Source organism: Tetrao urogallus, assembly GCF_951394365.1.
Source record: "Tetrao urogallus genome assembly, chromosome: 9".
NCBI classification, from domain to species: Eukaryota; Metazoa; Chordata; class Aves; order Galliformes; family Phasianidae; genus Tetrao; species Tetrao urogallus.
Genome location: NC_136822.1, coordinates 15,003,408 through 15,018,172, shown reverse-complemented (window position 1 = coordinate 15,018,172; position 14,765 = coordinate 15,003,408). Strand labels below are relative to the sequence as shown.

Sequence of the window (14,765 nt, the reverse complement as noted above, 5' to 3'; positions counted from 1 at the left end):
GGCACACGGGGCTCACGGTGCCTGATGGCGCCAGCGGCTCCGCCAGCTCCAGCAGCGCCAAGTCCCCGTGAAACGTCTTGGGATTGAACTGAGGGAGATGAAGGAAGTGTTAAGTGAGGAGTTATGGGGAGCGTAGGAATGATCTGGAAGTGCCCACCTCCACCAACCTTGGGGTGAGGCACGATGCGTCGCACAGGCACTGCCCGCTCCCCAGGGTCCGCCTTGCCCAGCTCGTGGTCACCCACCACCACCGTCCATGCCAGCTCATTCTGGTTCCTGGCACAAGGATGGAGAGCAGCGATTTAGGCTGGTGAGACAGCAGCGCCGCCCCACACCCCCATCCCCACACCATACCCGTTGAAGCAGTGGGCAGCAGTGAGGGCCCACGTGTGGCTCACCAACACCCCACCGCACACCAGCTCCCCGTGCAGCCGCACTGACACCAGCCATGGCCAAGCCCCGCGCCGGGCCGCGCTGCCGCCCATGATGCGTCCTCGTGGGGCTGTGCTGTTGGTGGAGGGGTCCGCCCGGCTCCCGCAGCGCTCTGAGGGGATAAAGCTGTGAGGAGTGTGGCCATGGAGGGAGGGGGCAGCGGGGGTAGGACGCGCTGTCAAGCCTCATCGTGCTCACGGAGGCGAGCGGGCGGTGAGCCGGGGGCACCCCGCGGGCCGGCAGCTGCCGACGCTAACCTCTGCCCCCGGCACAGCGTGGGGCTGGGGGCTGTGGGGGTGGCGGGGGCTGCTGTCCCCGGCTCACCTGGCATCGTTGCTGCTATGCTGGGATCTGGGGCTGCCTTCGTCAGCACTGTGGAATGAGTTGGTGTGGTGGGTGGGGGCCATGTGTCCGCTGCCCTCAGTGTCGCACGATGTCCTTTTTGTCCCCAATGGCTCTGTGTCCCCAGTCTGTACCCCCAGTTGTCCTGTCCCATTCCAGATCCTTCACCCCTCAGTGTGTCTGTGCCCTCAATCTCTCCATTCCACCCCATATTGCCCTGTTCCACTTCGATCCCTCTGTGATCCTTCCAGTGCTCCATCCCACTTCTGAACTCTCATTTCTCATCCCACCTCCTCCCCTGTATCATCTCCAATGCCCCATCCCCATTTCCCCATCCCTCCCAAAACCTCCATCCCACAAATCTCATCTGGACCCCAGATCCCTCCTTCATCCCCAGCTCTTTTCCTCCTAATCCCACTCATGTTCCCAATCACCCCTCAATGCCTCCACTCCCATTTTCCCATCCTAATGCTTCCAGCCCACAAATCTCACTCCACATTCCTCTTTCATTCCCAGTTCTTCTTTCCCTCATTTCACCACACAATACTCCATCCTCCAACCTCCCTCTCCCCTCTCACCCCATCACCCCCCCAGCCTCCCCCTCCCATCCCATCCCATCTCATCCCATCTCATCCCATCCCATCCCATCCCATCCCATCCCATCCCATCCCATCCCACCCTCACTGCCCCATATGCCCTCCAGGCAATCTGATGCCTCATTTGTTATTGTAGGGTCTCCCCTTTCCAGGAGATGCCCACTCACGGCACTCCTGGAGGCGGTGCTGGCAGCGCTGGGCACTGAGCAGGGTGCAGGCAGGCTGAGTGCCCTGGGGGGGGCACAGGCGCAGGTAGGAGGCACATGCCTGGCTCAGAGCCCAGTGGCGTTGGGGCAGTTCGGGCAGATCCTGGGCATCCAGCAGGGCCTGGCAGCTGGGGGGCACGGCAGGGGGCATGGCAGGGGCTGTGGGGACAGTGAGGTTGTGGGCATCCTCACATTCTCATTGTCCCCTGCCCACCCCTGCCTGGATCATCCCAGGGTGGGTGGGCATGAGGCATGGTGGGGCTGTTGTGTTTTGGTAGGGTCTCCAGAGTGGGGTAGGATCTCAGGGTATGTTCTGGGGGAGTATTTGGGGTGGGAAGAAAGGATCTGGCAGTGTTTTGGGTAGGGCTTCAGTTTGGGTAGGATCTCAAGAGGATGGGGATCTGCTTGGGTAGGGTCTCTGGGCAGTGTTTCAGTAGGGTCTCTAGCAGAAAGGGCACTGTTTTGGTAAAGCCTATAGGGGTGGCAGCTATGGGGGATATTGTCTGGGTAGGATCTATAAGGGATGGGGTAGGGCTGCGGGGAGATGAGACTCACGTGGGCAGCTTTGGGTGATGTTGGCACAGGGAGGGAAGAGGCAGGGAGCACAGAGCCCGCAGGCACCCCGTTGCTTCTGCTGCTCAGCCAGTGCCTGCTCCAGTGCCAGCAGCGCGCTCCTCAGTGCCGCTTCCAACACCAGCGTCCCCCGGCTCGACAGTGCTGCAGGGGGCTCACTCAGAACACTGTGACGCCCTCCCCCCCCAAAGCCCCCAGCCTACCACCCATGCCCCAGTATCTCCATGATAGGCATTAAGTGGGCAAAGGCTCTGGCAGTCCCATTGGCATTGCTTGGGGTGATGTCACCTCCCCATGGGGTTGGCACATGGGTGGGTGGAGGTGGCATGGATGTGATGGGGAGCTGAGCATCCTCTTTGTGCCACCCCCTAAAATAAAATAAAAGAATAATGCCAGCTCCTACAGCTCCCCCCTAAAAACCCTGCCCAAATGATGCCCCATGCCCACCGCTGGCACTGACCTTGCAGAACGCTAGCTGGCATGGGGTACAGCTCCTGGCCCATGGGAGCACCCCCAGCCAGCTGTAGGAGCAGCAGCATCACAGGGGAGGACAGCCGGACCATGGGGACAGCACCCCACATCCTCTTCCCTCCTTGCTCGATCCCAGCCAGGCAAAGGTTTTAGGGTGTGAGCCCTAAAGTGCCCGAGGCGGGTGAGGAGGCGCGGATATATACAGTGCCCCCCGGGTGGTGGGAGGAGAGAGGGGCCAGGGGAGCACAAACAGGCGAGTTCATTAATGTCGCGCCAAGATGCCAGCCCAGAGGGGGGGTCCGGGCTTGGGGACGCAGCTCGGGGCCTCAATGCTGCCTTTGTTCGACGGGGCCTCTGGGCGGGCAGCATCAGACGGGCGCTGCGCTCCGGCGCTGCCCGCGGCCCTTGATCATTTTCACGCCAATCTCGGCCCCGCCACCCTCCTTCCTCCCCAACGGTGCCCCCCGAACTCGGCCCCGGGCCCCGGGGAAGGGGCAGCTGGGAGCGAGGAAGAGGAGGGGGGGGAGGTTCCGCGGGCGGGTGGGAACGCGACGGCATTGGCGGCGGTGGCGGGTGCTTCAAAGGTGGTTGGCGGGCACCGAGATGAGGAGATGGGGGGCCCATGGAGCTGGGGGTGGCTTTGTGTCCCCGCAGCCCACGATGCCGGACAGACCCTTCCCCCCAGTACCCGCAGCCCCAAGCTTTTGGAGGTGCCTCCTTTGCCACCCTCCTCATGTTCTATGGCCACATCACCCACTTGGGGTGCCTGTGTCCCCAAACCCACTGGGGTCTGGCAATACTAACATCCCTATCTCTGCCCACGTCTCTCTCTCGGTCCCCATTAGAGGAAGGGGTGTCCATGTTCCTGTGCCCCTATCCCCATTAGAAGAAGGGGTGCCCACGTCCCCATGCCCACTTAGGGGTGCCCGCAACTCATTCCCATCCCCACTAAGGACAGGGGTGCCCCCGTGCCCACAGCCGTGTTGCACTCCCCTCCCACCCCCACCCTCCACCCCCGGTCCTAATTGTGCCAGCGGGGCGCTGACAATGCCGCTTCAGTGGCACATCAAAGGAGCGGCACTGGCGGCGTGCGAGGGCACCGCTGGCACCGGGACAGCCCCACGTGAAAGCTCCCACCTCGGCCCCCCTCTCTGCCTGCCTGGCATGGGGACACCGAAAGGACACGCTCCGGGGGGACACAGTGTCACCCCACCACGGGGAGCGTCCCCACCCCCCATCCTGCACGGCCATGCCCGTATTGTCCCCATTCGCCCCTGGGTGATGTGAGGTCATGCAATGGGGTCAGCATTTGGTACCCACAGAGGTGCTGCTCACCGGTCCCACGGCACCACTGTGCCCCCCCGCTCTCCCCCCCCCCAGCCTCGGTGCCGGTGCCAATCCCATTAACCTAATTGGCGCAGGCAGTGGCAGTGGGACCCCAGAGCGGGTGGGACGTTGCCCCCGAGGCCCCCAATTGTCCGATAATTGGCGTGAGCAGCCGAGCCCGGCCGCCACCATGGCGACATGCCCTGGCCGGGGCGGGGGGGGACACCGCGGGACATCCTCTGGGGTTCCCACCTGGATGTGGGGGTGGCGATGATGGGGGGTCCTTTGTGGGCTGGCAAGGTGGTGGGAGACGAAGGGTCAGTCCAGGGTGTGGAGTCCGGGGGCTGCGGGGGGGGGCAGCTGCGGGGTGACTGCGGGTCTAAAGGGGGGTATTTGGGGCTGGAGGGTCGCCTTCGGGACTGGGGCAAAGCCAGCAGCAAAAGCCTGGCGCGGAATGGGGGCGTGGTCACGACAGGGGGGGCGTGGCCAGTGATGGGATGGACAGGGGTGTGGTTTAATGGGAGATCGGTGGGCGTGGTCAACAAGGGGGGCGTGGCCAGGAAGAGGGCGGGGCGGCGGGCGGGGCGCGGGGGTCGGTGCAGGGGCGGCGGGCGGGGCGGCGCGGCCCGGGCCGGGGAGCGGGCGCGTTTGGGTCCGCTGCGGGCCTGGTGCAGCCGGGCCGGGTTAGGTTAGGGGCCATGGCGAGCTCGGAGCGCAGCGCGCTGCTCACCTACCGCCTGTGCGGCGGCTCCGGCGAAGACGAGCGGGGTCGGGAACGTGGCCGGGCCGCCGCCGCCGCCACCCCTCGCAAGCTGCCCACGTTCCTGGGCGTCGTGGTGCCCACGCTGCTTTCCATGTTCAGCGTCGTCCTCTTCCTGCGCCTCGGTGAGTATCTCCTGGACTCCCCGGTCCCGGGTCCTCCTTGGGCATCCCCTCTCTGCAGCCTCAGTGCCCACCCCGAGCTCCCCCTGCTGCGGACCCTTTGCTCCCCCTGGTCTGGGTCCCAGTGCCTCCCTGTGCTCCCCACTTAGCTCCCTATGTCTTCCCAGTGCCCTCCCATGAGCATCCCAGTCTGGAATCTCAGTGCTCTCCACCAGGCCTCCTGTTTAGGGGCTCCCGGCACCTTCTGCATCCTCCAACCCCAAGCTGAAGTTCCTGTACTCCATCCAGGTCTCTCCCAGTCTGGAGTCCCAGTGCTTTATGCTCCTCAACCACACGCCCCTTCAGTCTCAGGGCTCCAGTGGCACCCTCAGGGCAGGAACCCAGCACCCCTAATCTGAAGGCCCCTGTCCCTGGGACAGGATCCCTCTGCCCCCCCATATCCCTTCTGTAAGTCAGATCCCAATGCCTTTGTGTCCCCACACGCCACAGTACCGGGATCCCACTGCTCTGAGCATCCCTCAGTGCTGCGCCCCAGTGCCCTCTGTGTTCCCTATGGTGTTCCCAGGGCTGCACCCATCTGTCATGCCCCAGAATTGGACCTCTCTCCCACACTGTTGGGAAGACACACATTGGCTCCCAGTGTGGTCCCAGTTTGAGCTATAACCCTGGTACTGGGCAGTATGGAGGACCTTGGAGGGGCATGCAGGCTGGGCCCAACCAGGGGCAGGCAGCAGCCCTTTGGAGGTACCCCGGTGTTGGGATGCCCTGGTCCATCTCAGGCAGAGGCCCAAACAGGAACAGGGAAGGCTTTTCTTCTTTTGCTTTCTGCCCGTGGGAAGCCTTGGGCGGGAGTTGGCTGTTTGCCAGGGGGCCTGGAGGGGGCCCTGAGCCACTTCCTGTGGCTATGGGATATCCCAGCTGTGAGATGGGAGACACAGCCCCATCCCTCATCCTTTCCCACCCCACAAGCTTTGCCCTCTAAGGCACTTCCAGCCCCACACTGAGCCCAGACCCTCACAGGAGTGGTGTTACCTATGGGAAGGGCATAGGGGAAGTTGGGGTTGGTGGGAGGGGAGCTGCCGGGAAGAGGAACTCCCACTTCGGGGGGGTCCAGGCAGCTGCCCTCCCCCTTTCCTGCACGAATCAAACATACCTCTGTGTCTCCATGACCTGGAGACCCCCAGCCCCTCCTGGCTGCACCCACTTTGTTCTCTTGTCACCTCTTATCTCTACCCCCAGCTTTTAACACTGGAATGGAGGGAGAAAACCCAGGAGGGCTCCCTGCTGCTCCCCCCACTTCCCCAAGCCCTCCCCTTGGCATCTCTGTGGCCAATCTCGTGGCTGAGATAGGGCATCTCCCACTGCTGCTGTGGGCAACCCCTTCCTGCCCACAGTCCCTCACTGTCTGCAGCCTAACCGTGCCTTGGGCAGGGACTTGCAGGAGTCCAAGTGTCCCACTGAACCCCCAGGGGCTGCTGGAGCTGGGCTTGGTGCCTGGCTGACAGGGACACCCTCCCTGGGCTGCTTTTGTTTCCTGGTTTGCAGTGGGCCACCCTGCTGTCTCCTCCCTCCCTGTTTGTTTGCTCTCTGGGTGTGTGGCTCTGTGGACACAGCAGGAGGATGCCCTGATGCTGGGGGCAGTGGCTGGGCTGGCATGCATGGGGATAGGGCAGCTCTGTGGGGTTGTTCATGACCAGTTAACTGTAGGTTGACCTCGACAGGGTTCGTGGTGGGCCATGCTGGCTTGTACCAAGCTCTGGCCATGTTTGCGGTGGCCTACTTCATCATTGGCATGACGGTGCTGTCGGTGTGTGCCATTGCCACCAACGGTGCACTGGATGCTGGAGGAGCCTATTGTATCCTTTGCTGTGTGCAGGAAATCCTGGGGGGTGCTCAGTGGCACCTGGGTGCCACAATGGGGCCGTGGGTGTGATGGGCATTAGTTTGGGTTGCTGACACATTCCCTTGACTCCACCAAGACATGATCAGTCGTGCCCTGGGCCCGGAGTTTGGGGGCAGCATTGGGATCATGTTTTTCCTGGCCAACGTGTGTGGCAGTGCCCTCTACGTGCTGGGGCTGGTGGAGGCGGTGGTGGACAGCTTTGGGATCCCGCCAGGTAAGTTACCCCACAGCAGGGGATGTCGGGCATCCCTTCCCCAAGCAGCCCTAGCACTGTGCCTAGCACTGTGCCTGGCACGGCTTGGCCAACCCCTGGTGCCTGCACTGAGCCCTACTGATCCCCGTGTGTCTCTGCCCAGGGCAGAAAGTGGGTTCAGGCATCCACGTCCTCCCCCAGAGCTATTGGTATGAGTTGCTCTACGGCACCATCCTGCTGGCCCTGTGTCTCGTCGTGTGCCTGGTGGGTGCCTCCATCTATGCCAAAGCCACCTTCCTCATCTTCCTCATCGTGGCGGGTGTGCTGGGCACCATCCTTGTCAGCTTCTTCGCCACGCGGCCCCTCGGTGTGCCCATCCGCATGCCGCACCTCAACAGCTCGGAGACTGAGAACGGCAGCTTCACTGGCTTCTCGCTTGCCACTCTGCGAGAAAACCTGGGCGGTGAGGACACTGAGGGCTTCCCATGGTCCTCATCATGGTCTTATACCTGCTGGGATGGGGAGGGGTGGCACCTGCCTCTGCATCAGCATGGGCTCAATGGAGGGTATGGGGGGCTTGTGGGCTTGTGGGCTTGTGGGGTGGTTTGTCCCATAGTGGTCCTCCTTTGCGGGCAGGGGTGTTAAGGAGAGGGCACGTGGCAGATCTGTGCCACCCCAAGCAGCCGTCACAGCCTGTGCCTCTGTGTCCTGCAGGTGGGTATGGAGTGGACTACACCACGGGGCAGATGATGAGTTTCAGCACTGTTTTCGCAGTGATGTTCAATGGCTGCACCGGCATCATGGCAGGCTCCAACATGTCAGGTAGGGAGCAGGGTGGCACTGGGATGGAGCTGGATGGTGCAGGGAGTGCTGCACCTACAGGCTGGTTACACTGCTGCTCTGCCTGCAGGGGACCTGAAGCGCCCGAGCTACTCCATCCCACGGGGCACCATCTCTGCTGTGCTCTTCACCTACCTCGTCTACAACCTGCTGGCTTTCCTCATGTGTGCCACCTGCAACAGGTACAGCCACCATTCCTTTCTGGAGTTATTGGTGTTGACATGAGCCAAGGTGAGTGCCATCGTGTGTGTGTCCCTCTCCAGGACCCTCCTGCAGAAAGATTACGGCTTCCTGCGTGACATCAGTATCTTCCCACCTCTGGTGACGGTGGGCATCTATGCTGCCACGCTCTCTGCAGCCATGAGCAACCTCATCGGGGCATCCCGCATCCTCTATGCTCTGGCACGGGATGATCTCTTTGGTGAGTGCCTGGAGCGTGCTGGCATCAGCCTGAACCCAAATGGTGCCAGGGCTGTTCCCACAAAATGAACTCCCCTTGTGGTTGGGGTGATGATGCTTTGTGAATCAGTGTGGACTTGGGGTGTTGAGGCTGCTTTTCTGTTCTGCCCAGCAATACCCACTCCAACCTGGGGTTGGCAGTGCCCCTGCAGATGATGTGGGGTCTATAGAGCATACCGTAGTTTTGCCAGGTTAGGGACGTGCCTGCACACCAGTGTGCCTGTAGGGATGCCAAACTTGAGTCCCCCCTGTGCCCTGGCACTTGCCCCAATGCCAGCACTCAGGATGGGGGCAGGGCTCATTGCCAAACTAGTTGGTGGCCTTTGGGCTGCCTCCTGCCTTGTGCCTGTCCAACCTGCCTGTTCTGCCTGCAGGCCGGGCGCTGGCGCTTGCCAAGAAGACATCTGCGAGTGGGAACCCCATCATGGCAGTCATCCTCTCCTGGCTGGTGGTGCAGGTGAGTTTGCTGGTGATGCTCCTGTCCCTGTCACTGGGCTTTGTGCCCATGTTGTGTGTCCCTTTATGGGACTTCCCTGATTTGTTTATTTGCTGTGACCTGTGTGCTCTGCCTGCAGCTGGTGCTCTTCTCTGGGAAGCTCAACACCATTGCAGGGGTTGTCACTACCTTCTTTCTTTTGGTTTATGCCACTGTCAACCTGGCCTGCCTGGCACTGGAGTGGGCATCGGCCCCCAACTTCAGGTATCTGCTGCCTGCTCTGGGATGGACTGTCCACCCACTTGTCTGTCCATCTATCTGCCATCTGTCCATCCTCTGACCACCTTGAGCATTAGGAGGGCAGAGACCACTCAGGAAGCAGAAGGGGACAATCCCCTTGCCCTGGCACTGTGCTACTGAGTGGGCACAGATAAATGCAGCACCATTGGGTCCCCTCTCTGTAGGCTTTCCAGAGGTAATTTATAGGCTGTGCAGCCCGGCATCCCCCGGGCAGCTTGCCAAGCAGTGATGGAGCCCACTTTCCATTAGCGCTAATTAAACTAACAAGGAAAGGGGGAGGATGGGGGATCCTGTCTAAGGGGGGAGGAGAAGATCTTCCAGGAAGGACAGTGTGTGACAGGCAGCTGCAGCGTGGGGCGGTGGGTGTGGGGCTGCCCTAAGCTGGGGGGAGCAAGGCAGGGTAGTTGGGGGACTTGGGTTGGGTACAGCCACCCCCCAGCTCGGCCCACGTTCCCCCTCCCTGTGTCTGAGGATGTGGGGCACAGAGGGGCATGGACTGGTGCCTGTGGGGAGGCTGTGGAACTGGGTGGCAAAGGATCCCTTGCTCATCTCACGCTTCAGTGCTCCCCCCCCTCCCCATTGAGGTCTCCCATCAAGCGCAGCGGAAAAGGATTTTAATTACCTTTCAGCAAAAACAACAATTACAGAAAATAACAGCATCTCGCCTTCCCGCCTCCGCCTCCCTGTGCTGGGATGAGTGGGTGCTGTATTCATTTGTTAGTGCTGCTGTGTGCCCCCCTCTGCCCACCCTCAGGCCATCCCTGCTGCTTCAGGTCATCCCTGTTTGCCAGGGGCAGGCAGTGTGGGTCTGCCCAGTACCCTGTGTGGTGCCATCTCCCCTCCATTTATGAAGTATATGCCTTACAACAGAGGAGTGCTCTGTCCCCCTCTGTGCCACTACTCTCTGTGTCACCAAATCTGTCACAGGGGGAGATAGTTGTCTGGAGTGGCTTTTCCTGGGTGCCATTTCCAGGCTGTCCTTCCCTCAAGCCTTGAAATGGGCTGAAGGGGATGGAAATTGCCATTTCTATACTCAGCCCTGATGTAGGCTGTAGTTGTCCCAGCGTAATTAGTTCACGATCCCCTTGACAGCCTGGTGCATAACTGTTGCCTCTCATTGGGGGTTTTCCTGGGTCAGCTGAGCACAGCTGAGTGCCAGGGACTATATGGTGTCACCGATAAGGACAGAGGTAATGCCAATTTGCCTGTGCCTGATGTGGGTTGCCCATAGCCAGTCTACATGACTGACGTGAAGCGAGTGGCACAAAACCACAGGCCAAGCTTCATTTGGGCTGACCCCCCTGCTGCAAGGAGTCCATAAGCCACACTGGCTAATTTAGATGTCCCTTTCTTCCTGCTCCAGGCCCACCTTTCGCTACTTTACCTGGCACACGTGCCTGCTGGGCATTGCCGGCTGCTGCGTCATGATGTTCCTCATCAGCCCCGTGTCAGCCTCTGCAAGCCTGGGCTTCCTCCTCATCCTCCTCCTTGCCCTCCACTATCTTTCACCCAGCAGCACCTGGGGCTATATCAGCCAGGCTCTCATATTCCACCAGGTGAGTCCTGTTCTTCTCACCCATTGTGGGCTGGAGAGCTGATGTCCCTGGGGCTGGCATCCCTGTGGCAGTCCTGTCCCAGCTGCATGTCCTCAGGGCTGGCATCCCCGTGGGATGGCACATTGGAGGAATCCTTAGCTGCCTCCTTCCCTGCCCCCAGGTGCGGAAGTACCTGCTGATGCTGGATGTGCGGAAGGACCACGTCAAGTTCTGGCGCCCGCAGATGCTGCTGATGGTGCAGAACCCGCGGGGCAGCGCCCGCCTCATTGACTTTGTCAACGACCTCAAAAAGAGTGGCCTTTATGTCCTGGGCCACGTGGAGCTACAAGACTTGGGTGAGGATCTGCCCTGTCCCAGCACTGGTGGCCTCTGTCCCTTTCTGTGATGCTGTGGCCCTCAGCATTGCTCCTTGGCTGGGGTGACACCACCTCCCAGCTGGGCATCCAGTTGGATCCAGGGAGGGAGATAACAGCATTTTGGACATATCCACAGCTTGGCGTAATGTAAGGGATGTAGGTGACTTATCTCTGTCCCATAATTTATGTGCACACGTGTATCCTACTCGCGTCTTTGCACATCTACATGGAGCTCCTGCATGTTGGTACAGGCACACAACCATGGCATGTGCCACCCCAACTCCACTGGTCTTATGCACACCCAGCAAGTGTGGGCATTTTGTGCACTCTTGGCACAGCCTTGCACACCTGTGTTCCTGTGTCCATCCACATGGTTCAGATGTGTTTCCACGTTCATTTGCACATGTGCTCCTTCACACACGTGCTCACCCTGCCATGGCCATCCCCACCCCCAGCGGATGCATGGGCTCTGCTCCCCCCCTCCCCACTCCTGTCACTGTTGCCGTGGTGACTAATGGCCTGAAATTGGGGAGGGGGATGGGGCTAAGTATTTTTTATATATTTATGTATAATTTCATATCTCTGGATGGAAGCACCTGCTTATGCCTTCCTTATGCTCATGTGTGCTGAGGTGATGGGGCTGCTCACGGGGAAGATGGTGCTAGGAGTGCTCAGTGCCGTGCTGGGGAGCTGTGAAGACATCAGAGAGACCCCCAGCACAGGGAACCCCGTGACTCATGCTGTCCTTGTCCTCCCACCCAGACACACTGCCCTCAGACCCACTGCAGCCCCAGCAGGACTCATGGCTGAGCTTGGTGGACAAGCTCAATGTCAAGGCCTTCATCAGCCTCACCCTCGCGCCCTCGGTGCGGCACGGCGTCCGGCAGCTCCTCTTCACCTCTGGCCTTGGTGAGTGTCACTGGGCTGGGCACTGATGGGAGTCCACCCTGCCTTCTCTGCAGAGTGAGCGGTGCTGAGGGCTGTGGAGAGACTCCCCCAAAGCCAGGTTGGAGCTTGGAGGCACCTTTGTGCGTGCAGTGCAAAAGCCAAGCTGGGACTTGCAGACATAGGTGGGTGATGTCCACACCAGGTGTTTTTAACGCACTTGGCAATGCCAAAGTTAGGTTGGGTCATAGAGGTATCTAGGCTGGGTCATACTGAAGGGTTTGGAGGCACTTGGATGGGCAATACCAAAGCCAAACTGAGTCTTGGAGGCATCTAGGATGGGTCACGCTGCGGGGTTTGAAGGCACCTGGATGGGCAGTACCAAAGTAACTGCTGTGGGCTAGGGTGGGTCTTGGTGGTACCTGGATGAGCAATGTCAAAGCCTAGCTGGGGCTTGGGGCTACCTGAGTGGCCGGTAGGGTCCTATCCTTCGCTCCTACCCCACACCTTTGTGGTCTTTCCTCAGGCGGCATGCGCCCCAACACGCTGGTGCTGGGCTTCTATGATGACGCGGCACCGCAGGACAGCCTGGCCCAGCACCCTGCCTTCACCAGCACCCGTGAGGAGCTGCCCTTGGGCTTCCCCCCGCTGCGGGCCGCCGCCGCCCCCAAGCTGCTGTCTCCACGCGAGTATGTCGGCATCGTGGCTGACGCCCTGAAGATGCTCCGCAACGTCCTGCTGGTCCGACACCTGGAGAGCCTGGACAAGGTGTGGGAGCTGCGCCGGGCCGCCAGCCCTCCGCCTTCCATCCACGTTTGGCCCGTCAACCTGCTGCGGCCCGACAGCGCCCGCTACGCCGACACGTGCAGCCTCTTCCTGCTGCAGATGGCCTGCGTGCTCAACATGGCGCGGGCCTGGCGCCGGGCCCGCCTGCGCCTCTTCCTGTGCGTGGAGGCGGGCGCCATGCCCCACGCGCAGGAGGACAAGCTGCGCCAGCTCCTCAAGGACCTGCGCATCCAGGCCCAGATCCAGCTGGTGCCGTGGGATGGGGTGGTCCGCCTGCACTGGCAGGCTCCACGGGGACCCCCGGGCGGCCCGGCGTCCGCTGAGCAGGAAGAGGCGGCGGTGAACTTCCCCCCCAACACCACCCAAGTGTCGGATGAATACGTCTGTGCCGCCAACAAGATGGTGCTGGAGCAGGGCCCGGCGCCTGCTGTCCGCTTCCTCTATCTGCCACGGCCCCCGGCTGACACTGGGCTGTACCCGCTGTACCTGCGGCAGCTGGAGCTGCTCACCCGCGACCTTGGCCCTACTGTGCTGGTGCACGGGGTGAGCGCTGTCACCAGCACCCAGCTGTAGGATTGTCCCCGTGTCCCCAACCCTCCTGTAGTCAGTGCCTTACAGCTCCGGGCTGGGTACGGGCTTAGGGGGGAGCTGGCCCCGGCCGTGATTTCCATTTGCAGGCCTTGTTATAGGGGCTGTGCTGGAAGGAGAGTAGGGGGTTTTGGTTTTGGGGGGGAGGCACAGCATTTCAAGCTGCCCTGGCAGGATCCGGGCACTTAATGCATTCACTGTTGCCTTTTCTCTGGGTCCTCAGGACAGTCCCGTTTTGCTACAGGGAGCCCTTTGCCTGCAGCCCTCTCCCCCGTGCTCTCCTCCACAGGCTCCTCCGGGCACCCAGCCAGCAGTGGGGATTGATTAAAGGCAGCCTCGACCTTGGTGCCCCCACTCCCTGCCATCCTCCGTGCCTTTCATTAGGGAAAATTAAATGGGAAGGGGGTGGGGGATGGGAGCCCGTGCGGCTGAGTTCCCTGCTTCAGGCTGGGGAAGGAGGCGGCAGCCCTTCGTGGATGTGTGACCCTGTGGGGTGAGGGTCCTGCTGCCCCCAGAGAGGGGGAAATGAAGGGTTGCCCGGGTGGGGCATTGTAGCCCCATGCCTATAGGGAGCAGTGGCAGAGTGGCATTGCCCTGACATCCAGCTCCCCCATGATCCTCCCCCTTCCATCCCCTAACCCAACTGTGTTGACTGGGGGAGGGCAGGAAATTGCCTGGGTGATGGCGATAAATCTATTGGGTGCCTGGCAGGTGGGCAGCGTGCCTGGGTGCTGCCTGATGAATTGCTTCCTATTAGCCCCAATGGGTGTGGAGGCTGCTTAGGGCCAGGGGGTGGGGGGGGAGAGGGGATGGGGTCAGACTGCCTCCCACTCCCATCACCACCAAGGTGCTATTAGGCAACTGTGCTCAGCCAGAGGGCCGGATAGCTGGGTGCTCTCTGGGGAGATAGAGGGGGGCAGTCTTGCTCCCCACTTCTTGCAGGGGGTTGTGCCTCCCCCCCTCCCTCCCAGAAGGACTTAGGGCTGGCTCTGCTGCTGGGGGTGGGAGGTTGGTCCCTCAGCGTGGGCACCACACGGCTCCGACTGCCCACTGCATTTATTTACAGTCAGGAGCTGGCATAGGGCAGCCGGGCACCAGCGGGACCCAGCAGCCTATAATGTTAATTATCACCACGTAATTAAAAGCCCATAAAAAAGCCTCACACTTCATTAAATTAAAGCTTCGCCGTGCCACGCCGCCGGGCTCTGGCAGAGTTAACCTTGGCCATGCCAGGCCCTGGCACCAGGGAGGTGGGGACCCCCAGTGGGCTTTGTATTAGGGAGCAGCGTTTGGGGTTTATGCCTTATCCACACAACACCATAACACCGTTCATCACATGTGGGACGGTGCACACGTGCTGAGAGTGTGCACCCCTATATCCAGCATGACACGTGAGCGCATCGCACGGCCACGTGTGACCCTGCATACCTTGCACATGTACCAGGACGTGGCCGGGGTGCTGATGCAGTCCCACACGCACACTCCAAGACGTGCACACACACGCACAGCTTGCTGCAAAGCCAGCACAACGCCCACTCGATGCACACCTACACAAACAGCATCCTTTCCTCCCTCCTCATGCACGCACCGTCTGCACCCCCACAGCTGCCCGTGCCCATATTCCTGGTGCCCAGG

General features: G+C 61.1%; 1 protein-coding gene across 1 annotated transcript; it reads left to right on the top strand.

The window, feature by feature from the left end:
• Window positions 1-4,644: 4,644 nt before the first annotated feature.
• On the top strand, window positions 4,645-13,115 carry SLC12A9 (solute carrier family 12 member 9; the record flags this gene model as incomplete). Its single annotated transcript, XM_079540079.1, has 13 exons — window positions 4,645-4,831; window positions 6,550-6,684; window positions 6,808-6,945; window positions 7,088-7,387; window positions 7,639-7,746; window positions 7,835-7,946; window positions 8,028-8,185; window positions 8,598-8,680; window positions 8,799-8,923; window positions 10,323-10,515; window positions 10,676-10,850; window positions 11,634-11,780; window positions 12,283-13,115. The coding sequence occupies 13 exons, from the start codon at window positions 4,645-4,647 to the stop codon at window positions 13,113-13,115; spliced, it is 2,694 nt and encodes an 897-aa protein (XP_079396205.1).
• Between the last annotated feature and the right edge of the window lie 1,650 nt (window positions 13,116-14,765).